The 25942-nt window shown below is 46.8% G+C and overlaps 1 protein-coding gene across 1 annotated transcript in view; it reads left to right on the top strand.

Moving 5' to 3' along the window:
- LOC144761925 (spermatogenesis-associated protein 7-like) overlaps positions 1–25942 on the top strand; it is a 970202-nt gene that overhangs the window by 687404 nt on the left and 256856 nt on the right. Inside the window, exon 10 of the mRNA XM_078647121.1 lies at positions 11930–11987. Coding sequence (XP_078503247.1) covers positions 11930–11987 — 58 coding nt within the window. The remainder of the gene's footprint in view (positions 1–11929; positions 11988–25942) is intronic.

The raw sequence follows: 25942 nt of genomic DNA, 5'->3' as shown, positions 1-25942 counted from the left end.
TACATTTATTATTAGTTCTACATTCATTATGTGTACTTGTGATGGTTCTCACAGTGGCCCAATTAGCCCTGTCATATGTATATAATTCTCTCTAAATATTGCCTAGCGCCAGTTGGCCCAGTGTATATTGTGTGATTACTATTCTAATGTGTTTATGAGAATAAAAAGGCTATTTTTGATATAATCTTGTGTGGAGTTCCTTTTGTGGTGTGCCTAATGTGTTGTTGCTGTGTGTGTGTTGTGCAAATGCTTTGCACATTTTATTTTTTAATTTAAGGAGTTTTATATAGCGCTGGCCCGACCCGAGGGTATCGGAGCGCTTTACAACAGATTATAATGCAGGAGACCCAAAATAAGGCATAGGTATACAAATTGGTTCATAGCGTCCTGCCGTGTGATGCGACAAATGAGGTAAGGCAGTCCTGGTAGCCTCGCACCCTGTCATGAACGGAACCAATTACAGGGAGGGGGGTAACAGGGAGGAAAGTAGGGGCACTTGGAGGAGGTAGATGATTGTGAGAAAGTGGCATGGCGCTGCAGAAAGTCGGCAAGTGTCCAACAGCGAGGGTTAATTGTTTGGGAAGGCACGGTTGAGGAAGAGGTCTTTTAGGAGTTTTTTTTAATTTTACAAAGGACGGGATAGTCCTAATATGTGCTGGGATGGAATTCCAGATTTTGGGTGCGTTTCCAGCGAAGGATCGTTCAGCGTTTTTTTGTTTGCGTGTTTTCAAAGGGATGAGCAGTAGGGAGTTGGAGCTCATGTGGTTCCTTGTCTGGCCAGCCTTATTGAGTTTGGAAGCCAGGTACTCCGGTTTCCCTGTGTGGAGGGCTTTGTGCGTGAGACAGGCAGTTCTGAAGCTGGCACGCATCTCTACTAGGAGCCATTTTAGTTCTTTGAGTGCAAGTGCAATGTGCTCAAATTTCCTGACTCCGGTGACCATTCTGGCTGCTGCGTTTAGAGTAGTTTTGGGGGGGGACAGGTGGGATTTCACTGTACCAGTGAGGATAGCATTTCCATAATCAAGTCTGGATATCACCAGGGATTGGGTGGCTTGTTTGAGGTCTTTGGGTGGGATGAAGGGTTTTATTTTCTTGAGAAGCTTCTGATTGAGGAAGGCACTTTTCGCTGAGTTCTTGATGTGTCTGTCCATGTCCAGTTTAGGGTCTAGGGTGAGTCCTAAAGATTTTATGGAGTTGGCCGGGGTGAGATTACCATTAAGAGCATTGATTGCTTTGATCCATTCCATGGTTTGGGGATTTTCTTCTTTGCTGGAGATGAGGAGTATTTCGGTTTTGTCTTGGTTGAGTTTGAGGTCGTTTATGGCTAGCCAGTGTTGGACCTATTTGAGAGTGTTGTTTAGTCTCAAAATATCTTCTAAGGAGGAGGTTTCCAGATAGATCTGGGTGTCGTCTGCATAGAGGTGGAAGGTGATGTTGTCTTTTTTAAGTATGGAGGTGAGGGGTTCCATATAAATGTTCAACAATTGAGGGGAGAGCACTGAACATTGTGGGACACCTCTGTTGACGGGGTGTGAGTCGGATGTGAAGGATTTGAGTTGTATTTTTTTGGAGCGGTTTTGTAAGAAGGAGGAGAACCATTGTAAGATCACCTCGTTAGCACCTGCTCTGTCTTGCAGAGCCTTGATGAGTAGATTGTGATTCACCGTGTCAAAGGCTGCCGATAAGTCCAAGAGGATGAGTTGGCAGCATTTGTCAGTATCTAGAGATATGTGCATGTCGTCCACGATGTTTAGGATTGCGGTCTTGATGCTGTAGCCTTCGCAGAATCCCGATTGGTGGGGATCTAGCAGGTTGAGGTTGTCAATGTGCTCTGTTAGTTGTGAGAGAACGCATTTTTAAAGGATTTTTGAAAGTAGGGGGAGGTTAGAAATGGGTCTGAAGTTGTTCAAGTCATTGGTGTTCAAGGCCGGGTTTTTTCAGGAGAGGTGTGACTTGGCCGACTTTGAGGCAATCGGGAATGACGCCGGAACTCAAGGAGCTGTTTATGATCTTACACCAGAATGGAGCTATTGAGAGTTGCAGTTTTTTGGTCAGTTGGGTGGGTAAAGGGTCAAGTGCGTGAGATGCGGGTTTGGAGGAGGCGATCAGTTTGAGAATCTCGTTTTCAGGTACGGGGTTGAAGGATTTCCAGGATTTCGTAGGGTATTTGCATGTGTTGGCTTCAGTTTCTGGGGGAGGGTTAGTGCTTGAGGGGTTAGGGTTGATGTCAAGTGAGAGCTCAATCTTGGAGATTTTGTCTTTAAAGAAGTTGGCGAAGTTGTCGCATAGGTCTTTGGAGGCCTGGCCAGGGGCAGCTGAGGGCTTGGATGTTTGTTGGCTTTTGATGTTGAAAAATTATTTCGGTCTATTTTTCGTGGAGTCCAGAGTGGTGCATAATAAGGTGGCTTTTTCGTTGTTAATGTGTTTTTCGTATTTACTTCAGGTTTTCTTGAGATGCTTGAGGAGGAAATTGGAGGGGTTGTACCTCCATAGTCGTTCTACGGCTCTAAGTTGTCTTCTTTCCACATTGAGGTCAGAGTTGAACCATGATCTGGACGGAATGTTCCTGGTTTTTTTTGTTTCAGGGGGGCTCCTTGATCAAGGATGGAAGTCATAGTAGAGTTATAGTGAGTGGTGAGTTCCGTTGTAGAAAGATCATCCGTGGCGGAGTGAGCATAATCGTCCTTTAAAGTCGTCCATGGAGATCTGTCTAAGACTTCTTGTACATTTGAGGATGCCTTGGGTGGGGGGGGTTGAAGTTTGATTGGTTGATTGAAGTGGAAGAGGATAAGGTGGTGGTCAGACCAGTCAACAGGTAGGATCTGATCGATTGTGGTGGTGTCCCATTGGGAGATGATGGTATCAAGGATCGCTCCTTGGTCGTGGGTTGCTTTTTAACATTGCTGGGTAAGGTTGTTGCTGAGTAGCAGCTCATTTAGGTTCTGGATTACTGTGTTGTTGTTTTCATTTCAGTGTAGGTTCAGGTCTCCCAGAATTAGGTTGTTGGCGTCTCGGAGTGAGCAATGTGCAATCATATCAGACAGATGTTCAGTGAATGTGGAGTTGTTTCCTGGGGGATGGTATAGAATATGGCACAGGAATGACTTGTTGTCGCTTGTGTTGATGTTGACGGAAAGGCATTCACAGGGGTTGTAATTAAAGGTGTCGATTTCAGTCACAGATATATTGATTTTATGGATGATTGTTATACCCCTGCCTTGTTGGTTATTTCGATCTTTGTTGATGATTACAAAGCCTGATGGCACGTGAGTGTTCAAGATGGGTGTCGAGCAACCGTTTAGCCACGTCTCTGTGATGAAGGCTATGTCTATATCATGGGTGAGGATGGATTCAGCTAGTTCAGTTGCATGTTTAGTGGCTGATCTGCAGTTAATGAGCATGCAGTTAGTGGGGGGTTCCTCGTTATTGGTGTTCTTCTTAAGGGGGGCCCTGGGAATGTTGGTAAGGGAGGCAGGGGGTCGAGGGTGATATTGAGGGGAGAGGTCCTCCGGGATAAGCCTGACTGTTCGTGCCAAGCTACCAAGGGGGTGAGCAGGGGTTATCTTTTGCGTGTAACTCCCTTGCCCTGACTAGAGTGGTGGTTTCTGCCTGGCTTTGGCGCAAGCCTTAGCTAACTAGAAATCCCATTTCTAACATGGCCCAGCGGTGTCTGTGATTGTTGGACCTCTCTGAGGAGTCTGTCTTTAGCTATCAACGCTGCGTTTAAAGCCTCGTCGCTTGAGGCGTGAAACTGAAGCAATTTAAGGGGCGTTTCTATGCGGATTCGCAATCTCCTCGGCCTCGATGGGAGTGTGAAAGTTCTTGATAAAGGGGTGTAAGTGCAGGAGGGTGGGGAGGCAGGGAGCTGGTCAGGCGGAATGCTCCCCTACTCCAGATTGAAATCAGGCTGCCCTGGAGCTCGCTGGCAGAATTTTCACTTTCATCTGAGACGTGGCAGCCGGGCGGATTTCAAGGACTTCTGAAAGTGCACTGGGTTTCACTCCAGCTAATAGGGGCTTGCCTCTAGAACTGTGCCAGGCAGGGAGGATGAAAGGCGGTTCCGCGCTGTTATTAACAGTTAATGCAAAGACAGCACAGAGGAGTTCGGCACAGTCGGAGTTGCACATCTAGAGGGTCCCAAAAGTATCCGCACATTCAAGAACACTGAACATTAGCATTAAACTGCCAAGGCAAAACACAAAAGAGGATGAAAAGGACACAAAAGCCAAGCTCCTGATAGACAGGCGGGGCGTGCGTCCCCCTGCAGTGCTTCTGTACCCGGCGGTCAGTGAACCAGAGGTCTGGGTGGGCCAGTCATAACCAATCACCTAGGGACAGACAGTATGCACAAGTCTGCCCTCCAGAAGAGGGGTGTCCAGCTCCGGCCAGGAGGGCCGGATATATGTCATGTTCTTACTGTAGACACCAGCTAGTGACATCATTGCCATTCAAGTTAACTATATGGCAATGCATATTAAATAATATTACTGTACCTGCCCATGCATGATTTCTGCCACTTCAAAGCACTGTGAATGACAGGAATTACTATTACAGTTTAACAGTAATTGGCCTCAGAAGCACAAAGTCCGAGTTGGCCTGACCATGTCAGCGAATGAGCTTTGACAACACTGAGCCATCTTGTTGGCTAAAAATAAATCATATGGGAATGGCCCTCCTGGCCGGAACTGGACCCCCCAAAGAACTTCGGCCTTCTCGGACAGAGATACAATCCCACCCTCCCCTCTACCATCTGTACCGGCATGAATGAATGAAAGCAGTCTTATATTGCGCAGACTTAGCCCATGGGCATCAAGGCGCCTAACAAGAATAAATCCAAGAGAAGTGAACCAGGAGCTAGCTTACAGGTATGCCTCTGAAAATAGCCATGTTTTTAATGCCTTCCTAAAAGGACCGATGGCAGGTTGTGTTTTTAATTCCGGGGGAAGGGTGTTCCACAACCTAGGGGCTAAAACAGAAAAGGCCCTTCCACCCCACCTAACTCTCCTAACCCGGGGAACAGTCAGGAGGTTCTTACTGGAGGAGCGTAGGTTTCTACAGGGAGTGTAAGAAACTAAGAGAGATCGAGTATCTTCAGAGCCTTCTCCAAATAGTGCCCCGTAGACAAGGCATAGGATCTTAAAAGAGATCCTGGCCTGAATCGGGAGCCAATGCAGACTCTTCCTGGCAAGAGTAGCAGATGAGCGGCTGGGGACATCAAGAATGAACCTCGCTGCCGCGTTTTGTACAGTCTGCAGCCGTTGTATCAGGCCTGAATTAATGCCCGAGTAGAGTGCGTTACAATAATCTAGCCGGGAGATGACTAAGGACACTACAGTCTGTTTTCGGGCTTTCAGGGAGAGATAATGAGTAATTTTCCTCAAGGTCCTGATGACACCCCAGCAGGTGGAGACCGTCCTGTTTACCTGCTGGTCCATAGCGAGAGAGGTATCAATCATCACGCCCAGATTCCGGGTGGATTTAGTGGGCCGTGGGCACTCTCCAAGGGATGGGGGCCACCAATCAATTGACCAGGCATCCTGGTCTCTCCCGAAGATCAAAACCTCGGTTTTCTCTCCGTTCAGCTTCAGTGAATTGCAAATCATCCACCGTGAAACTGCCTCCATGCAGTTCCTGAAGCTGAGAACGGAGGTACTCGCCGAGTGGGAGAGCGAGACCAGGATTTGGGTGTCATCGGCGTATGACACCACCTCCATCCCAAAAGATCTTACCAACCTGGCGAGTGGGGCCACATATATGTTGAAAAGAGTGGGGCTTAAAGCCGACCCCTGTGGTACCCCACAGCACACAGGTTTAGAGGGGGACACAAACTCTCCTAACTTGACCCTCTGCTCTCTCTGACTAAGGAAGGAAGACAGCAGACTAAGTGCAGAGCCCTCTACCCCTATCTCCCCAAGGCGAGATGTTAAAATGTAGGGAGATAGGGTATCGAAAGCTGCTGTCAGGTCTAACAGGACCAGTAAAGTAGTCTGCCCTTGATCAACCTTTGTACGGATATTGTTAACGACCACCGTGAGGGCTGACTCGGTGCTATGGTGCTTCCGGAAACCATGCTGCGATGAGTCCAGAAGGCCAGAAGAATCAAGAAAGGCAGTTAGATGAAGGTTGAGATGTGTTTCCAACATTTTTGCTGAAGCCGGCAACAGTGATATTGGACGGTAATTCTTTAATATCTCTGGGTCTAATGACGGCTTTTTCAGCAAAGGCTTGACCACTGCCTTTTTCCAGGCCACTGGAAAAATGCCCTCCATTATAGCAAGGTTCATCACTTCCAGGTGGAGGGGTAGTAGAACTTCCCTACAATCCTTCAGGATCCTAAGGGGGCAGGGGTCCAGTGGGGAGCCAGACTTAATCCTGTTCAGGAGCAAGTCCAACTGCTGGAGAGTAAGTGGAGGGAAATTAGACAGATTACTAGAGGAGTCCTTTGGCCAACAGTCCGTAGGAGATGGAATCGAGAGAGGGAGGGGATCCAATAGGTCCCTTTGCGATTCCAGAGAGGTATAAATATCCGCTATTTTTGTATGAAAAAACAGCGAGAGCTTATCGCACAATTCTTGAGACCCAATTACCGGGTCTGGAGTTTGTAGGGTACACAGGGAATCCACGATCTTAAACAATTCCCTTGAGGAAGTGAGGGAGGCCGTTATGTTGGAGAAATAGGCCTGCTTTTCCTCAATTATCTTCTTCTTGTACTCTCTCAAGAAGATTTTGTGCTTCTCCCTTTCTCTGGAGTCCCAGCCAGTTCGCCAGAGCCTCTCCTGCTTCCTACAGTCCTGTCTGAGAAGCCTAAGAGTCTCTGAGAACCACAGGCCGAGGGTCGCTTTCTGGCAGAGTAGCCATAGGAGGCGGGGGCTAGTAGATCCACCGCTCTAGCGATGGCATTAGAAAGGTCTAACGCCGCATCATGTGGCTCCATTAGGGGGGTTGTCCTGATGTTGGCCATAAGGGGGGCCAAGGTGTCATTAGAGATGTTTCTATAGTTCCGCTTGGGTTCCCTTTTCCTAAGGAGACATGGCCCCATGAAAGGGGAGGAAGATTTTAATTCCAGGGGGACAGCCAGGTGATCTGACCACACCAGCGGAATGGGGGGACCCGTTGTTAGTCTAGGATCGTTAGAAAAGACCCCATCCAGTGTGTGCCCCGCTTGATGAGTAGGGCTATCCACCAGTTGCAGAAAACCATATGCCGCTAGAGAGTCCACCAGGCAGCTGGTGTCGCTAGAGCCTGAATCATCCAAATGAAAATTCCAATCACCCATGATCGTCAGATTAGACCTACCAAATTAAGGCTCTAGAATGTTAAGTAACTTGTGGCAGAAACCTGATCTGGGGCCCGGGGGCCTGTAAATCAGGAGGCCTGAAAAAGAGACCGAGGGAGAGGAGTTTAGGGAATAGAAAATGGCCTGGAAGGGATCCGAGGGGAAGGAAAGGGTTTCAATACGGCAGGAGATCGAGATCTTATACAAGATACCCAAACCTCTACCTCTACGCCCAACCCTACGCCCAACCCTATCCATTCTGGCCAACGCATAGCCTTCTGGGATAGCGTTAGCCAGTTCAGGACCAGAGGAGGCAGAGGCCCATGTTTCTGTAATAAAGACCCATGAGGGCTTCCTAGCCGCCACAAAATCGTTAACAGCTATGTTGTTCTTTACCAACGATCTGGCATTAATAAGAAAGCCCCCGTCTAAGATGGTATTATGAGTCCGCGAAGCAGTAGGCGACTGCGTGTCAGACGAAGCAACGGTTATAGGCTTAATAAAGCCAGTATAACAGCAGCAGTGTGGAGGCCCCCGAAGGGCCTCAGGGATAAACTTATGATGGCAGGGAAGTTTGGGGGGTTTCAATGCAACTAGAGCCTGTCATGAGTAGGTGCAACTTACTCGGAGGCCTCTCGACAGCGCCGCCTCTTCTCCAGCCCCCAGCGTGTCCTCAGCGCGGACGGGCGCAGACGGGCTGGACTTAGGCGCGACTTCGGCGCGCGCAGGCTGATCGCGGAGAGAGACATCCAGGATTAAATAGGGGCCGACCTACAAGGCAAAGCCCTCGTGACCCTAGCAGCCAATGAGGAAGGAGAAAAGCTATTCGCCGTCGCCCTCCACAACAAACGGGAGATCCCGCGGTGGAACGGGGCGCTGGCAGGGAGGCGTGAGGTAAGAATGAAGCTTTTGACCCACAGTGCAAGTCACAGATAACACGTTCTAAAATGTCTGCACTTAAAAACAACAGCGTTAACATCAGGCATCCGAATGTAGCCCCGGCACCATCGACTAAGCGACTAAACCAAGGACTGTCCGACTCCCACAAACCAGCAGCCTGCTGTCGTCTGCAACCCTCCTGCGTCTCTTCCAGCGCTGGGAAACATGTTCAGGGGTTCAATGGGATGAAAAACTAGAGGGGTTCTAAAAGGGGCATGGCTTAAGAAGTGTAACGCGGTATCATCGCGGTGTCTCCGTTAGACACTTAGCGCCCTTTTTCTCTCCACATCCTTCTGAAACCCTCCATGTGTGTATCCCACGCCTCATCCCTTCCCTCTTCAGCACCTTTTTTCCACTCACTCTCCTTTGCATATGCTTCCTTACATCTTCTTCACCACCCCAACACTGCACCCACCCACCTGTAAGTACTGCATTTTCTTTTACTTTTGCCCTGTCAATATTTTGAAAATTGCTCTCCTTCTTAACATACTTTCAACTACAATCACACTAACCATACTCGACCACTGCTCTGCAGAGAGGCCAAGGATTGGAAGAGCATGTATTCAGAACACTTTTGATGACTGCCTTCCGCATCAACTTCAGAGCTCTCTATCATGCCCCGTCATAAAAATCTGAACTAGGGAATGAAAGTTAAAGTGTTAAACAAATGAAACCCGGATTAACAAACACTTATTTGACAGTTTTTGTTCAGAAATTGATCAGTGGTTTGCCTGTAAAGTTAAGGAAAGGAATAAAAGTAGTGCCACTGGAATTATGTGGCAGAGGACCAAATTATGCATGGCAAGAAAATGCAAATTATCTAAGGTAATGCGACACATTTTGTGATAGAATTACTACATTAATTTGTCATTTTTCGGCCTCGCTCTGGAGACCTGATCTATCTTATCTAAGTGGCTTGTAGCATGCCCCTCGCTTGCCATTTGTTCTTGTGTGTGCTTTTAAAAATTCCTTGCCTTTCTGTGGCTATTTCCTCACATTTGTCCCTCCTTCCTGTGGGTGGTTCTTGCCGCTGGCGACTGGCCCTGTTACTTTAATGATTGCTCGTTTGTTTATTTCTCTTTGTTTCCTTGCACTCTTTTATCTGTCTGCTTTGGTTTGTTGTTTTGAACAGCTGTTTGCACACGTTCGTGCTCTTCCCTTTTAAACAGCACTGGCACTGCACTGTTATCACAAACAACAGAATAAAGAAGCAGGATTTAAATACAAAACAATAGCCACACTTCACATGTTAAGATGAAACAATATTTAAAGGGTTTGTCTTGATGCCCGCTCCCACCCACCTTTATATGTACGTTTATTTAATTTATTTGGCTGCGAACTTGTTGCACTTTATCCTCTTCAGAGGGTTTAAGACACTGTAAGCAGATGGAATTTCAGAAAATGCATGTCATAGACCAGCACAGCACCACCACCTCAGCTTGACTCAGCACCACCACAGGATCACTCCGCACAGCACCATTTTAGCACCACAGCATTACCTCAGCACCAGCTCAGCATCAGTGCAACACTATCGCAGCACCTCCCCAGCATCTGCACAGAACCACTTCTGCACCAGTCAGCGTCACTCATCACCACTACTGCAGCACCACCTGAGCTTCACTCTCTGCACCTGAGCATCACCACGACCATAGCACCACCTCAGCACCACTCAGCCCAGAGCAGCAACACCCCAGAATAGTTCCACCTCAATATCACTGAGCACCAGGAAAGCACCACTTTAGCACCACCTGAGCACCACCGCAACACCAATGGATCAGTGCAGCACTACCTCAGCACCATATCCATATCAGAGCAGCACCACCTCAGCACCAGTCAGCATCACTCAGCACCACTTCCGCAGCACTACCACAACCATCAGCACACCACCACCTCAACATTATTCAGCCCCAGCGCAGCACCACATCAGCACCAGCGCAGCACTACCTCAGCACTAGTGCAGCAACACCTGACTTCTAACACAGCACAACCTCAACATTAGTGCAGCACCACCACCTGAGCACCAGCACAGCATTACCCAGCACCACCATCTACTCAGCATCACTCAACACCACCACAGCACCACTGCAGCATCACTCGACACCACCTGAGCACCACCACAGCATTACCAGAGCACCACCAAAGCATCGCTCAGCACCACCTCAGCATCACTGAACAACACCTCAGTATTGCTCAGCACCACCTGAGCACCACCTCTGCACAAGCACACCACCACCTTAGCACTACTTCAGTTTAACTCGGCATGATCTGAGGTCTAGCGCAGCACCAGCACAGCACCACCTCACTAGCAGTGCAGCACCGCCAACTCTGCAACAGCGTAGCACCAGCACAACATCATTCAGTGCCGCCACAGCATCACTCAGCACCACATCAGCACCAGCGCAGAATCTCCTCGGCATCACTCACCACCACCACAGCACCACCTCCGTATCAGCACAGCACCACCTCCGCATCAGTGCACCGCAACATGCAAAGCACCAGCTCAGCACCTGTGCAGCCCCATCACAGCAGCAGCGCAACACCACCTCAGTACCAATGCAGCACCACTTCAGCATTAGCACAGCACCAACTCAGCATCACTCAGCACCACCTCTGCATCACTGAGCATCACCTGAGCACACCTCTGCACAAGCACACCACCACGTCAGCACCATACCAGTATAATTCAGCATCACCTGAACATCAGCACAGCATTACCTCAGCACCTGGATAGACACACTGGACGACATTGTATATGTTATTTGTTTTTTTAATAGGGTCCTTCGTTTGTACATAATGTATAGTAGGTTCTATATAAGGTAACAAAAATGCTTACAACACTTTATTATAACTTTTCAACAAGCTGCACAGCAGCCGCATTGCTCTACAACATAGCTTCAATACATTGGCAAGGTCAATCGCTCTGGCAAAACAATTATAAGGTCCGAAAGGCGAGACCTATTGGCTATGCCAATGCTTGTTTTCATATTGTTGTCTTGGCCACTGTAGATGTGGGGCCAAAAGAAGGCGCCCCTTGCTCCTTTGGGCCTCAGAGCCCTTATCCAGCACTGGAGGCCCAGGGAACGGGTGCCCTTCTCCTAGGCCTCACAGCACTGCACCATTTCTATTTCTAGGGAAGATCATTAGACCATTTGACTGCTGTCAAGTCATATGCAAATTAGAGAGGCCTCTCACATTCCTTTTCTGCACAGGGCCCCAAAATTCCCACAGCCTAATTTGTGGTCGAACTCCTTTCATTAACAGCATTCACATGGTCGAATGATTTTCCCTAGAATTACACACATTCCCAACAATACAGAACTTATAAGCGCTTTGAAAGCTTTTCTTTCCTAGGTCACCTAGAGTCTGTAGTAGCTGCAGCTGCACCACCAGTGACTACACCTGCATCTTGACTAGCTCGGCTTCCAGTGTGGATGGGGTTTACTCTTTGGTCGTGGCTCTGATCCAGGAGAGGCATGTGTTCTGCTGGTAGACATAAATCAGTGTGGTAAACCTCCAGTGGCCTGGCAGCTGTCAGGGCCACTGGGAGACCAACAGGCCGGAGAAGCAGGATATGGAAGGCTACACACAGTGCCAGGGACCTTGTCCTGACACACATAGTTTAAAAGAGATCCTATTAAGTGATAGACACTGCAAATTTTTGAAATGATTATTGTTTTGTTTCATAATGTTGATAGTGTCTGGTTCTTTTTTCAGGGTACTGAACAATGTTTTTCAAGCGCAGTTTGAAAACAGACGGCATGACCTTGATGAAGTGAGTAGACAACATGGCCATCTTTATTGTGCAAAAAACTACCATCTGTGGTAAAGTACCAATCTGATGAACATTAACACTAAAGCAGGTTTACTGCCCTGAGGTATTGAAATTACACATTACTGTTAGAAATAAGCAAAAGAGGAAAGGATAGAGCCTAATGGCGAGAGCTGCCGGCTTTGGAACTGGGGAACCAGTCTGGGCGTCGGCTCAACATCCTGTGATGGCAAGCAAATGACTTAGGGCCTGATTACGAGTTTGTCGGTGCGGCGCCTGGTCCGCCGTACCACCAAACCCGTAGTGTGATCGCCCGCCAGATTATGAGTGTTTCTCAGTCTGGTGGGCTTTCTTTTTACGTTCCTGCGGCAATGCCTCAGAAAATGGGTGCCGCAATGGGAACGCCAAAAACAGTTCCTAAATGGCAGGGACTGTAAAGTCCCTATCATGCATGAACTGGGGTGTATGCACACATGTGGGCACATGTTGTGACCCCTGCATGCACCCCATGGCCCAGAGGCAACAGGGGCCCTCCCGGACCCCCTTTGTTTCCTCTTCACCACAGTTTTCAGGGAGCAGGAACCGCCATGAAAACCGTGGCGGAGAGGAAACTTGTACTATGCTTGGTGGGACCACGGTAGTCCCGACAAGCATATTGCTGCCTCTACACCACCGCACCACTGTCAGGGAACGGTAGTTCCCTGTCGGCTGCGGTGGGGCAATGGCAGTCCAACCGCCCATATTGTAACAGGGCAGTCGGAAGACCACGAGTCTGGCGGTCCACCACACTCATAATCGAGCCCCTAATCTGCCCATGTTTAACAAAAAATATCTTAAAGATGAATGTGTCCTTGTTTAATCTAACTGGTGCTCAGGTAAAGTGCGCAAATACCTTCGGGTTGCGTTTGTCCTATATATCGCTGAAAGAAAAATAGTGAAAGGGTTACTCACACTAGGGTTGAGTACTGTCTGTGGTAAAAAAAACTGAAGCTAGAAAAAAACTAGTTTCCATAGTTTCTATGCTTTTATACAAATACCGGGGGGGGGGGTAAATTAACTACCGGGGTGCAAAAAGACTACCAGACTAAAAATACATTTAGTTTTTAGGCCAGAGATAGGGACCCTCCAGGATAAAACACTCTTGTGTCCTTTTTTAGGTGTTGAGCACAGGCACAAATCCTCACACTTGTCATGAGTCTTATCTATTTGAAGATCAGTGCAGAAGTGATCTTTTTTTGGGCAGTAAATTCTGCCAGCTCTAGTATTATCTTATTTTGGGCAGTAATTTCCATCAGCCCTAGCACAAATATTTTCCCTGTAGTGTGGATTGGCAGCACTAATGAAATTAGCACTGACAATTTTTCCAGCAATTTTTCTGGGGCCAATAACCTGGTGGAGTAATGCAACAATGCAGATTTTATTCCAGCAACATAACAATAGCTCTAGAGGTGCGGAGGGGTGGGGGGCCTGAGCTCCAGGGGCCCCCGCCAGCACTATGCACGAGCGGCAGTCCCCTGGCCTGAGAGCTCCTGAGTGGGTCTGGGCTGTAGGGTCCCCGTCCATGTATTTTGCAGGGGGGCCCACTGAAGTTTTGTGACGAAACTGTTTTATTCTTGTTTTCTGATATGTGCGATCTGTGTGATAGCGACACTCTCTCTTTCCATATATGGACAATAATCTCAGCATTTCTGAAGAGATCATATAGGACATCATTTTTTTGTTCCCTGGTAATTAAAGACCTCTGTGCAAATTACCGTTTGCGCAAATATGAGTGGGTCGTAGTTGACTCCATCCAGTAATTACTGGGTGCGATAATGTCCGCATCCCCTTGCTACATTTCGGTAGGTCAAACCAATTTAATAGATGGAAAAGGCCAGTAGATACTACAAAACGTGAATTTTGATGTAGAAAGCTAAAAAATCTGCATCTTATTTCCCATTTTTAGGCGAAACTCTAAATAGGTGTTGCTTATCGCATCCGATAATTTCCGATCCCCGTGGTATCGGATTTTACCAGGAGCGGTAAATATCAGATTCCCCACTGGACCGCTTGTAATCAAAGCTGCAGTCACTATACATTAATCTCCTTTCAGCCATTTTCTAGACTAAATCTGATAATGAATAACTGTAGTCAGACAAAGGGTTTGTGTGAAATTGGTATGATACAGGTACAAGTATTCAATGTAAGAAAAAAGCATTGGCATAGCCAATAGGTCTCGCTTTTAGGACCTTATAAGTATTTAGTTATGCAGCAGAATATCCTTGGTGCAACAACACCAACTGTTGCATGACTAAACGCATATATGGTCCCAAATGTGAGACCTATTGGCTATGCCAATGCTTGTTTATTTTGAGAGGGAGAGTACCAGCACTTCTCAAGAGAAATGCAATACTTTTAATCGGAGAGTACCGGCACTTCTCAGAAACAAGCAGGTACTCAGCTACAGAGTACCTGCACTTCTATTTTGCCATTTCAAGCACTGCATACAGGCGTTATGGATAAAACTATGTCCAACGTCACCAATCCTGCTCAGAGCACGAGTTCTCCTGCAGCTGCAGCATCTGAGCCCCAAGAACAACGCTCACTCACGCCTATGGCTGTGCATTTCAGTATTACGCTATCACCTCCCCCATAAGCAAAGGGCGGAGCGGCTGAGATTCAACAGTCACCTGAGGAGTAGAAACCGCGCAGGAACCCGGTGACATGATTTCGGACGGCAAACTTGTTGGAAGTATGTACCATATTATCTTTACTGCGAATTTCATATTCACAGAAATGCTGGCCTGTAAAACAACCATCTAAAATCGAAATAAACCTCTTTTTCATGTTTATTTACACAAAACCTGAGAGCTTTTTTCTACACCTTACCCAATTTAGCGCGCCATCCTTTAACTCGCCACTCCCGCCTCACCCAGGCTCGTAGTAAAGCTGCAGGGTAAACCACTGGAGTCTACAGAGAGGCGGACGTCTGACTGACAGTGAACCTCGCGCCCTTCATCCCGCCCCGTGGAATCGCTTAGCGCAAATGTTTCCTGATGAAAATGAAAAAGAAACGAGATGAGATGCATTCCAGCTTTGGACTTGCAAGACCTGGGCAGACCCGGGGGACTTTTCGCTTTGGAAGCAGAAGGTTGTATTAGACAGGCACTCCTGTTTCCAATGAGACTGTCCAGAAGGCGTTTTGAAGGAAGACCTCCTAGGACCCCAAAAGAAGACTTTTAGGCAGCCTGTGTTTAGGCAACGGCTATCTCTGCTAAAACATCTGGCTGTGTTATACAGACCACACTTTCACTGGTAGAAAATTAATCCAGCATTTGTTTGGACTGGTAGTGAGGCCTTGAAGCAGACAGACAGGACTGGACAAAGTAGGCATCTTTTGTTGACAATCAAGGGAGACGGGGCCTAAAGCCTGCGGTCTCTTGGGTGCAGGGAGTAAGGGTCAGAGCTGCCGACATTGGAACTGGTGAACCAGGTTCCAGTTTCGGTGGTCGGCTCTACATCCTGTGACTGAGCAAATCACTTACTCTCCCCTTGCATATCAAAAAATGAATGTATTATTGTGTAACGTAACTGGTGCTCATGTAAAGCGCTCCAATACCTTCTGGTCAAGTACGCGCTATAAAAAATTGCAAAAAAATAAAAAACAAAATGTAGTCAGCTTCCTGTTTCATCATTGGAAACTAATTTTGGCTGTTGTGAGGTGAGCAGTGCAATTGCAGCTGGCAAGATGGCAAAGCGGGTAAATAGTGACGTTGTCTGCAAGGCACGACTTCGAATCCCACCAACTCAACCTTTCGAAGCCAGCAAACCGATGGTAAACTGGGTGATAGTAGCAACTGCTATACAAGGGTACTGCATGAAGCGCTATGTGAAAAACGTTTTGCTATTATGCCGGGGCACAGATTCTTGTCTGCAATGTATGCATCACGATGGAGCAAATTGATGCAAGTTCAATGGATGTTAGTGGGAAGTCCAGTGTAGGAAAGATACAGGTCTTTCGTACACTGATCTTGGAGTATGTGCGGCATACTAAAAAAGCATGCTTTCAGGATTATTTAGGCACTGACAACTTTGCCACGGCGGCAGCAGGGGGAGGAGGGGGGCCTGCGCGTTTCACTTGCGGGAAGGATAATTACTACCATATGGTGCCGCTCACTCCCGCAAGTGAATCGCCACACGTGCACACGTTGCCATTGAAGGCAATGTAACGCGTGCACGTTTTTGGCTGAAAAGCCGAAGCCCTTGCTAAAGGTCTTTTTGCCTAAGTAGCGTGTGCGCGATGCATAGGCGAGACCTAAAAACAAGTATCCTCAGTATGAAAAAGATGCAATACCTTCAGCATACAGGAGAAGGTTGAGCTCTGCAAGCTGCAAGAAAGCAGCGTTTGGGCGAGGGGGCGCGGGTTGTACAATTGACAATTTGTAGTGTGAAAAAGCCACTTTATTGAAGCAGGTGTATATCACAAAAAATGCAAAGCCCTTGGCAAATTGCCTTACAAAACTAAACACCTCACTTTACATGAATACACCTACTGCTTATCCTACCCCCCACCCCTGATTTTTATCCCCCAACACTTCCCCCTAAACTAGACCATCTGTCCCTGCACTCTACATTGTGAACTTAATGAACTAACATTGCTTCTTCCAACTGGAAACCTTTAACTTCCAGTCTTCCGAAAGTATAAAGTAGTTACACCCCTCTTCGACTGCTTTCTTTCCCCACTTAACAGCAATAGAAACCCACTGAATCTATGAAAACCTCTCGTCAAACGCCACCTTTGCACCTGCTTCACTCACAGCGACGAAACTTAATAAAAACAAACCTTCTGTGTGCACTTGGTCCAACCAGGGCCTTCATTCTCCAAGAAAATGTACCCTTCCAAACCTTTTTCTAATCAGAGGGTGGGAGGGCGTGGCAAAATACATTTTTGTCCTCACCTTCCCGCTACCAGACAGCGTGGGCACCTCTACACAAAATTGTGGCTGGTAGCCCAAACCCTGGCCTATTTAACCCCTTCATCCTCCTATCAAAATAGCCCAATGTGACGTCACTCCTCCTGGACAGCACCAATCGCCTAAATTAACCTGGGGGCATACTTCCTGTGTCAGCTGCCCCCTAAGCCTCCATTATAAAAAAACACTCCTATATATTCCACCTATCCCCCGCATCAGACTGCAAATTAACAATTTCAACTTGCTAAGGCATGCAACTTATCGAATTTTTACATAATGCAGTGAAATGTTCAAATGAAAAGCTTTTTAATTTCAAAATATATGTATACCCAAGAAGGAGTCGTCAAATAAAATGAAAAGTATATCTGACTTAAAAAATGTGTTCAGCACACTTCATTTCTGAAACTGCTTGATCCATGGTCGGTTACTCTCTGAATTTGTAGAAACTCTAAATAAATAACAAGCACCATTATATGAAACTGGGTGCATGGTCTTGATCTGCATCACTGAGATCTTAATTGGCTGTGCCTGGTGCAAACCAGGGCCTTGCACCCAATTACAATAAAAGTACTCTGTGCCGCGCAGCTGTCAATTTAGGCTCTCGTTGCAATTTTAACAGATATATAAGGTGGAAATGCCAGGGCTGAAATAAATAAATTCATCCAGTATTTCCCCCGTCAAAATCCGACCATTACACACAGACAGGAACATTTACAAGGAAATGATGGAGCACGGAGCTGCGGCAAGTTTTGCAGCGCCATGCTCCACCATTTCCAAAACGCAGGGATGCACCGTATTTAGAGAAATACAGCGCACCCCTGTGTTTTCTCTAGCGCTAAAAATAGCTGCCTAGCGCCAAAGCAGACACTCTTGCGCCATACAGGCATTTTGCTCTTTCCGTGTATACTGTAGATTGCAGCACACATAGAATAAGCAAAAACGAGGAGAAATAAAAGTATTTCTGCTTGTTGCACCATTCTAACGCCTGCTATTGCATGGCGTTAGTTTTTGGCGCTGCCTCAGATTTACACCTTCTTGTAAATCTGGGGCAGCGTAAAAAAGCAATAGGTGTTGTGGTGGAACGCCCACAGAGACACCCATTGCATGCTTCTTTGACGCAAATACCTGCGTGAAAGTGTACCATATTTACAAAGTGGCTTTAAGCACGCAAAGTGGCTTAACACCACTTTCTAAATATGGTGCAGGAAACTGCACCATTGGAACGTCAAAACAAGTGACGCTCTGGTTCACAATCCCCTTTAAATATACCCCAGAATTTATTCGGTCCTTTTCTGGTGGTGTTCCCCAATTCAGAGGAGAAATTTGGCAAGACTTGTTACCTGAGGTTGTGTCTGGTGAGCATCCGCACCCGTTAGAATCAGGGCTGGTGCTCTCACACCTAGACTTTTAGTTGCAGGAACACCAGACCACTTGTGATCAGGCAGAGCAGTGGATTCTACTCCACGGCACTCATAATCAGGGCCCTAGAAAGATTGTGCCTGTTCTAAAGAGAGCAGTGGAAAATAAAGTGGCAGGTCTCAAACTTCTGCTTCAGCATTCACTGCCTGTGGACGGCCTTGCTTTAAGCCTTCCTTGAAGGGGTGTAGGGTTGGTCAGTGTTACTGGCATCCTCGATGCAGCAGCCCAAAGAATGTCCTTGGGTGGTGGACTAACTGTGCGCCACTTCCTCTGCGCTGCAAAATCTTGGTCTCATTTGTGTCATATTGGTGTAGGGCAGGGCATGCTGCGCTGCCCTATGCCCAAGTGAAAGGGCAGGAATGCACCATATTTAAGCAATACGGCGCATTCCTATCCTTTCTGCTTGCCCTGGTGCCATTTTGGCTGCTAGCGCCAACGTAGGCACCGTTGCACCTTGGTGCAAGGGTGCCTCCGTTGCAGGCAGGATTGTTTTTACGCATGAAGGGGCACCTTCCTACACAAAAACAATCCTACGAGGCGTTTTGCTCTTTATATGTGCTGCAGAATAGAAAGAGGACAAAACAAGGAGAGGGGCGTACGGATTTGGCACTTCCCCAGGTTTACATCACTTTGTAAATCTGCGGCAGTATCAAATTCCATGGGTGTTGCATGGGAAAGCCCACCGCAACTGCCATGAAACGCCTCCCGGGCGCAGAATAAGGCGATGCAACAATTTGCGCTGCATCGCCTTACTCATAATTTATGAGGTCACTCAAAGCCACGCAGGGTGGCTTCATAAATCTTTGAGAGCCCTGCGTCACGCATGTACAACTTTACGTGGTTCAAACGTGATGCAGGGCTCTCATAAATAAGCACCTAAATCCTCTCCCCTCTATGCAGGCATCGGTAATATAATGCAAACACCAATATATTCCCTCTTTTGCAGAGGAGAGAAAAGTATGTCTGTGCGATGGGTATAAAGGGGCTGTGAAAGAGTTTACAGACCTTTCTAAAATGTTTGTGCAAACACCCACTAAGGCATGGGGCGATACAGTGATAGGGCTTCAGGGTCAGATTACATTCAATGCCTAATGTCCTATAAATTATCATTAGTCAACAGGTAATTTTGCCCCACCTAACCAGTGCGGACTTGCTCAGTCATGGTTACAAAGTAATCTAGCCCCAGGCTTATAATATCACTTGCAGGGCTGGAAATTGAAGGATGCGATATTTAGGGAGGGCAATTTGAGCAATTAAGAATACACAGCCGAGAAAAGCTGAAGGGGAAACGAGGAAAGTGTGACCCTGTCTTGCCAGGAGAGTAGCCTCTGTTGTAGACAAACACCAAAGAGAAATAAACTGTACAGAATGATGAGATGAGGAGCAGGTCCCCCTCCAGAAGCTGGCCTGGTATATAATGTCCACTAGTTAAATTGGGCACCTTGCTCCAGTCTAAACAACCCTTATGGTGATTTAAGAGGTCAAAGATAACCTTATAAAGCTATCCAAGTGGTAGCTGTGGAGAGCAGCCTTCAGGCTGACCCCCAGATGCATCAAGCATCCATTTTGTGATTCCTTAATAGAGAAAAATAAGGATTCGCTAATAAGGAATAGCAAAATTCTATGCATGAAGAAATCGCTAAAAAAAATTGCGATTTCTTAATATTCCTTAATTGCGACTCGCAAATTGCAAGTCGCAATTAAGGAATACCTCCCTATAGGAATGAATGGGAAGACATTCTCAATTTGCGATTCGCAATTAGCGAATCTTCCCCTTTGCGACCAGATTTTCCTTTCATGCATCTGGGCCTTAGTCTTGAATGAATGTTAAGCAGCTTGTTTTACTAGAACGTCACCTTAATATACTGTGATAAATGAAAGGGGACCACGCCAGATGTCGTGGTCATGGCTAGTGAGGGGAGGCCTGCACTGTGTTGCCCATAGTGCAGCTAAGCTTTGGCTCGGTGAGCACTATAGTTTGCCACTGCTCCCAATATGACATCTTCGATGAGCAAAGGAAACCAAGTAAAAATGTTAAAATGTGCGAATCTGTATGCGTGTCTGCTTACACTTACAGTTACAATATTTCTAAATCATTGAATTGGATTTAGGAAAGTAGAAGCTAGAGGACAGGAAGGTGCTCTGTCTTTAGCTTTTGCAGTAAATCTCTGTGGAGTTTGACTTTTCACTGCTTCATGTTTGGCAGTCATGTTCACTGCAGGCACTCGTTGTAGGAGGACTTGAGACCCAGGGCAGGACTCTATGATCCGGAGAGGCCCCCAAAGAGTGCATCTTCTTTCTGGGGGTGACTGTTGTCATTTTACTTGGCTGGAAAGGGCTGGCGGTGGCAGCATTGATCACATATGTAAAGTCAGGCATTTTCTATGTTACCTTCCGTGGGAGAGTGCATACTGGCGTCTGCTGTTTAATTTGGTTTGTCAGTGACTTTTCGCCTGAGCCCTTCCTACACTAGTGCAGAGAATGGATGATGAGTATGTATTTTCTGCATACGTGTGATAGAACTAATAGTATGTGTATGTGTGTTTGACTGGAGACAGTAATCCTCCTTTGTGCAAGTGGCCAACCAATCAATCAATCAAGAACTTTATTTCGATCACTATAGATCATAAAAATGGAACAAGGAAAGTGGTCAACAGGATGAAGACCACGGCTGAGTCAGACAGGGATGGAGGGAGTCCCCAAGATCATTCCAGTGGTCTTTTTAAACTGGACCAGGCTTCACTGAAGAACTAACGAGGCTCAAATAGTCTTTTGTTGTGCAAGATAGCTTCAGTCCACTTCCTGCTTCTTCTCTCCCCAAGAGGTAGGGTACAGACAGAGATGATTATTTGACAGATATGGAAGGGCCATATTATCAAGACCGTCAATAACATTATCGCTGCTTTAGCAGCAGGAAACTGCTGCTAAAGCGGCAATAAGGGGGCTTGATAATATGCCCTTGTGAATTCCCATAGAAGCCCAGGTTCACACCAGAACCTAGTCTTCTAAGGGAATTCACAAGGGCATATTATCAAGCCCCTTATTGCCGCTTTAGCTGCAGTTTCCTGACGCTAAAGTGGCGATAATGTTATCGCCGATCTTGATAATATGGCCCGAAGTTCTTTTGCCTTGTGCATTTGCTATTGCCAAGTCACGGCTCACTCGCTCCTCACTGCTTCCCGCCAGATCCCCAGATCAAAAGCTGCATGGCTGAGCTGGTGTTAGAGGGGATGAAGACCTCCCAAGATTACAGAATACTCAGGGCAGAGTAGAGCTCTGCAATCTACACTTTAGTCTGCTCGGCGGGTTCAAATAGGAGGCATAAGCTCTATACTAAAGCTCCATGGACCTCTCACTGACTGCTGTCTATGCCATGCACAGCAGATGCCGGAGAAACCTTCTGAATCCCAGGACTGGTGTCTTTGGCCCCAGTCTCTTTATCCGATGACGACAACACCTAAAGGCCTGTAACATACCTGCTAGACGTGCTGCTTGGAAGGATACTTTTATGAAGGCGGTATCACTGAGAAGAATGTGGTACTGGAGCTATGCCTACACCAAGGAGCTGCCAGAAGAGCGGCCTGCATCCCAGCTCCCTGAACGAATAGGGAGCTGTGTGGGAAAATACTGAGTGTAAGCACTGAGAGTTCGGAGACTAAGCAGCGCCCACAGCTGAGATGAGGACACTCCTCCTGTCCCACTAGTGCTCAGCTAACCTGTTACTCCTGTTGTCTCTGGTCTAACGTGGGTCTCATTAGCCTGAGTGGAGAAGCCTTGGTGTGAGAAGCACAGCGAGAATTGATTTTCATCCATGTTGACGGATTTGTCCCAAACCTTTGTGGTGCTGAAGAAACCCTAAGCAACTGTGAAAGAGTATCTGAAGGGATAATACTCATAGTCTAGTCAACCCCCCTTTGTACCGTAGTATGAACACTCCCACAACCCAAGGAGCTGGGTGCATGGGCACTATGCATCAACTTAAGTCTCCCATTGGACTTGAAGACTCCCTGCACCATCTTGACTTTGGAAACCTGATTTTCTGGTGTGCTCCTTTGTCCATTTTGGTTGGTAGGTTTTGTTGGGCCTACATGACTGCCCTTAGCTGCATACCAAAGATTTTCTGTACCTGAAAAGCAAGAGAGCCACAACCATCAATGCTGGGCTGTACTTTACTGCTGCTGCAAGCTTACTCCATTGCACAACAACCCAATTGTCTTCTTCGCATGCGTCTGAGTGACAAAGACAGCTGACTGTCTGTAGTCGAAACTGCCATGGTCTGGTGCCTCCAAGGATGGGTGAGATTTGAAAGATTCTGCACAAACTCTAAAGCATTTCTAAGCACAACACCACCTGCACAGTGGGTGTGGTCCCTATCCTGGAAGGACTACTGTTAATGGACTACAAGTACCAGGATGCCCTGGGCAGCTAAACAGAAAAACTTGAAGTGACTGTGGGGCCTACATACACAGCAGCAGGGGGAACTGTTACACTATTTGGACTACTCCACTACCATTAGCCATAGACTTTTGATTTCCCACTGAGCTGTGTAGAGACCTCAGTCTGTTTGATGAAATGTGCAGATTGCGTTGTGAAGTAGAATAATGTACTTTTCTTTACTTCTAAGCACTTGTTGTTTTTGATCTGATGAGTCCTGAGTTTATAACCCCACATCACGTACCTGAGTAAGCCTTGCACAATTCTGCTTTCAGACCTTGAGAATTTAGTGCTAAACAGATGTACTTGGTGTAAGAAATTGGAGTATTAGTTGAGGGGGTGAGAACCACAACAAATAATCATAATCTTTGTCAGGGTGAACCACTAAAGTCACTAAACAACCCTGTATTTAAGCCTCTGGTGGCTTGCCACAAAACAGTCAGGCTTAACCTAAAGGCAATGTCTTAAGTACTTATGTAGTACTCAGTCATGAAGTGAAAACAAAACTCAAGAAAAATCCCAAACTAATTTAGAAACATAGAGAATACTTGAATAAATAAAATGAAACCAAATTGAAAAAAACTCCCATTACAACCTTTTATATGAATTTTTAAAGTTTGAATTAAAAATAGCTCCAAAATGACAAAGCTCCAACCGTGGGTATCTTGTCATGCAAATCTTGGTCAAAGTCCAAAGTTAAGGCCGATCAGGATGTAGCGTTGGTCAAGTAAGGGACTAGGTTTGTCCTGTTGGAAAGTTTACCTTCTGACTTAAATGGGTCTGGTGGCTTAGTAGACTATAATGGTCTGTGTCCCGGCTGGTCTACTCAGCCTTTTATCTTTCTGAGGTCAATAAAATGAGTACCATTGAGTTGGGTAACAATAAACATCTGTTGTTATTCAGCACCAAGACACCGTGGGTGAACCTGCGCTTTACAAATACAGTTGTTATGTTGCGTAGAAATTTTGATTGGGAAAAAGTGGTGTTTGAGTCATTGACATGGCAAGCTGCAAGCTGGATCCGAAATGTGGCTCAGTGACAGTAGTTTGCTGAGGAGCGGGATCACTTGAAGCTCAGAAAGGGGCTGGGCACAGTAACCAGGCCATCCTGACAAGGGAGGAGTACCCCCAGACTGTGGTTTGTTCAGCATGGGGAAAGCCTACTCAGGGGAGAATCCATCAAATGATGTTTATATTTGTTGAGAATCTTCCTATAACGTGAACTTGTAATTCCAAAATAAGGTCTACATCTTGAATACTTCCCAAGCCTTTTGTTGCGTTTGTTTGTGAGTGCTTCTCTGAGGTCTACAGGACAGGCCTGGATCGCTTGTGTTTGTGGCCAGCTTCAACATCTGAGTATTTTGGATTTGTCAGGCTGCAGCTTAAGATGACTGGAGGTCAATCAGTCTTTCACCATGACCGGACGTTGTACAAATGTGGATGTCATGAATCCACTGATGTTCTTGAATTTGAAGATGGATTGTTTGCAGTTGCTACAAGAAAGACCAAAGCCTTGAATTAGTCCATGCAAAGCATTGTAGTAGATGTTAAAGGGGAATTATAGTTGGGCATTGGGGGACGCCGGTCCCCGGTAGTAGTGTCTGCAAGTGCATGATGGTAGGTGTTAGGCCTGAACCATTTAGGTAGCGTTTCCCCAAACTTTTTACTTTGCCCTTACGGGTTTTGCTTTGTAAATGCAGTGCGAAAGTGCGTGCACTCTTCCTACACATATTAGGAAGTGGTGCTTACCTACGGTTGCAAGCCTGTGTCAAGCCTGCAACTGCAGGCTGATGCGCACAATGATGCATTTGCTTAGACAGGCCTTCTTAAGTCACTAGCCATCCAGAGAGGACCTTTCACCTCCACCGAGTACCATGAGGGTAATTCTTAAGGGGTGCAGCGAGTGGAAGGTGAAAGGCAGAGTAGGAACACATATGTCCCCTGCCCACATAGTGAGGAATACCCATGCATGTTTACACTGCATATGAGGTTTGATCTTTCCATTTGCTAACATGAGAAAATGGTGGAAATCACTTCATATTGCAATAGTGGATTACATGGAACAGCCTCATGATGTTTCATATCCCTTGCAACCCCGTGCCAGCGGCTTTGTCATAATTCATGCAGAAATGCAACTACAGGAAAGTGGGCATTTCTGTGCTCTAAACTCTTTGTGTGCCTTGATTCAGCATTTCGTCCATCATCTGTTCTTTTTGCATTTGTCGCCCTAAGTGGGAAGGGTATCGCCAGACGTGGGTACTGTGCTCACTACGCTACCAGATTCATGCTATCCTGGCTGATGAGGGGTGTTACCCCAAACAAGTCCCAGGATGCTTATTTCTGGTCCGAGGGGGGCCTGGCCTGGCAGTTCGGGCTGGGGTAGAGTCAGACTGTTTTGCATATAGTTGGGTCCAAACTGGAATCGGGTGGTGTTAGATTTGTGGGTCTCTAGTTGGCACAGGTAGGTACTTCTGACAAATAGGGAGCCTTGCCTCTAGTCAGGGTACGGGGGTACACTCCTAAAATAACCCCTCCTCACCCCCTTGGTAGCTTGGCACGAGCAGAGAGGCTTATCTCAGAGGCAGTGTGTAAAGCATTTGTGACCACATACAGTAACCCAGTGACAACACTACAAATGGAGACCACACAGGTTTTATATAAAAAATAAGTATACTTTATATAGACTTAACACAAGACCATTAAACAATAAAAATCCACAATACTGTATTTAAGATGGTAGTTTTAGCTTAGTTTAGTTCAGTTCTTAAGATGCGACACTTTGCATCAATGTACTTTACGATGCGTTGCGCTTCCACAACGGCAATGTTGCAGCGATGGAAATGTGACAAGGTTCCAGTGCAAAGAAATAAAGATGACGCTCTCTCCTTGATGCAACACGCTTCCCGGTGATGCGGCGGCATCTGCTGCGACGTCGATCCTCTTCTCCGGTGATGCAAGATACTTTAGAAGATGCGAGCCGCGACAGGCCCTGCGACAAGCTTCACAGTGATGCGGCGGCGTCTGCTGCGATGTCGATCCTCTCTCCTGGCGATGCGAGTTGCTTCCACAACGATGCAAGCCGCGACAGGCCCTGCGATACTCTTCTCGGAGATGCGGCGGTGTCTGAGGAGACGTCAATCCTCCTCTCCTGTGA

Source organism: Lissotriton helveticus, chromosome 6, assembly GCF_964261635.1.
Source record: "Lissotriton helveticus chromosome 6, aLisHel1.1, whole genome shotgun sequence".
NCBI classification, from domain to species: Eukaryota; Metazoa; Chordata; class Amphibia; order Caudata; family Salamandridae; genus Lissotriton; species Lissotriton helveticus.
Note: the sequence above shows the minus strand (reverse complement) of the source record. Positions and strands in the feature narration are given on the sequence as shown.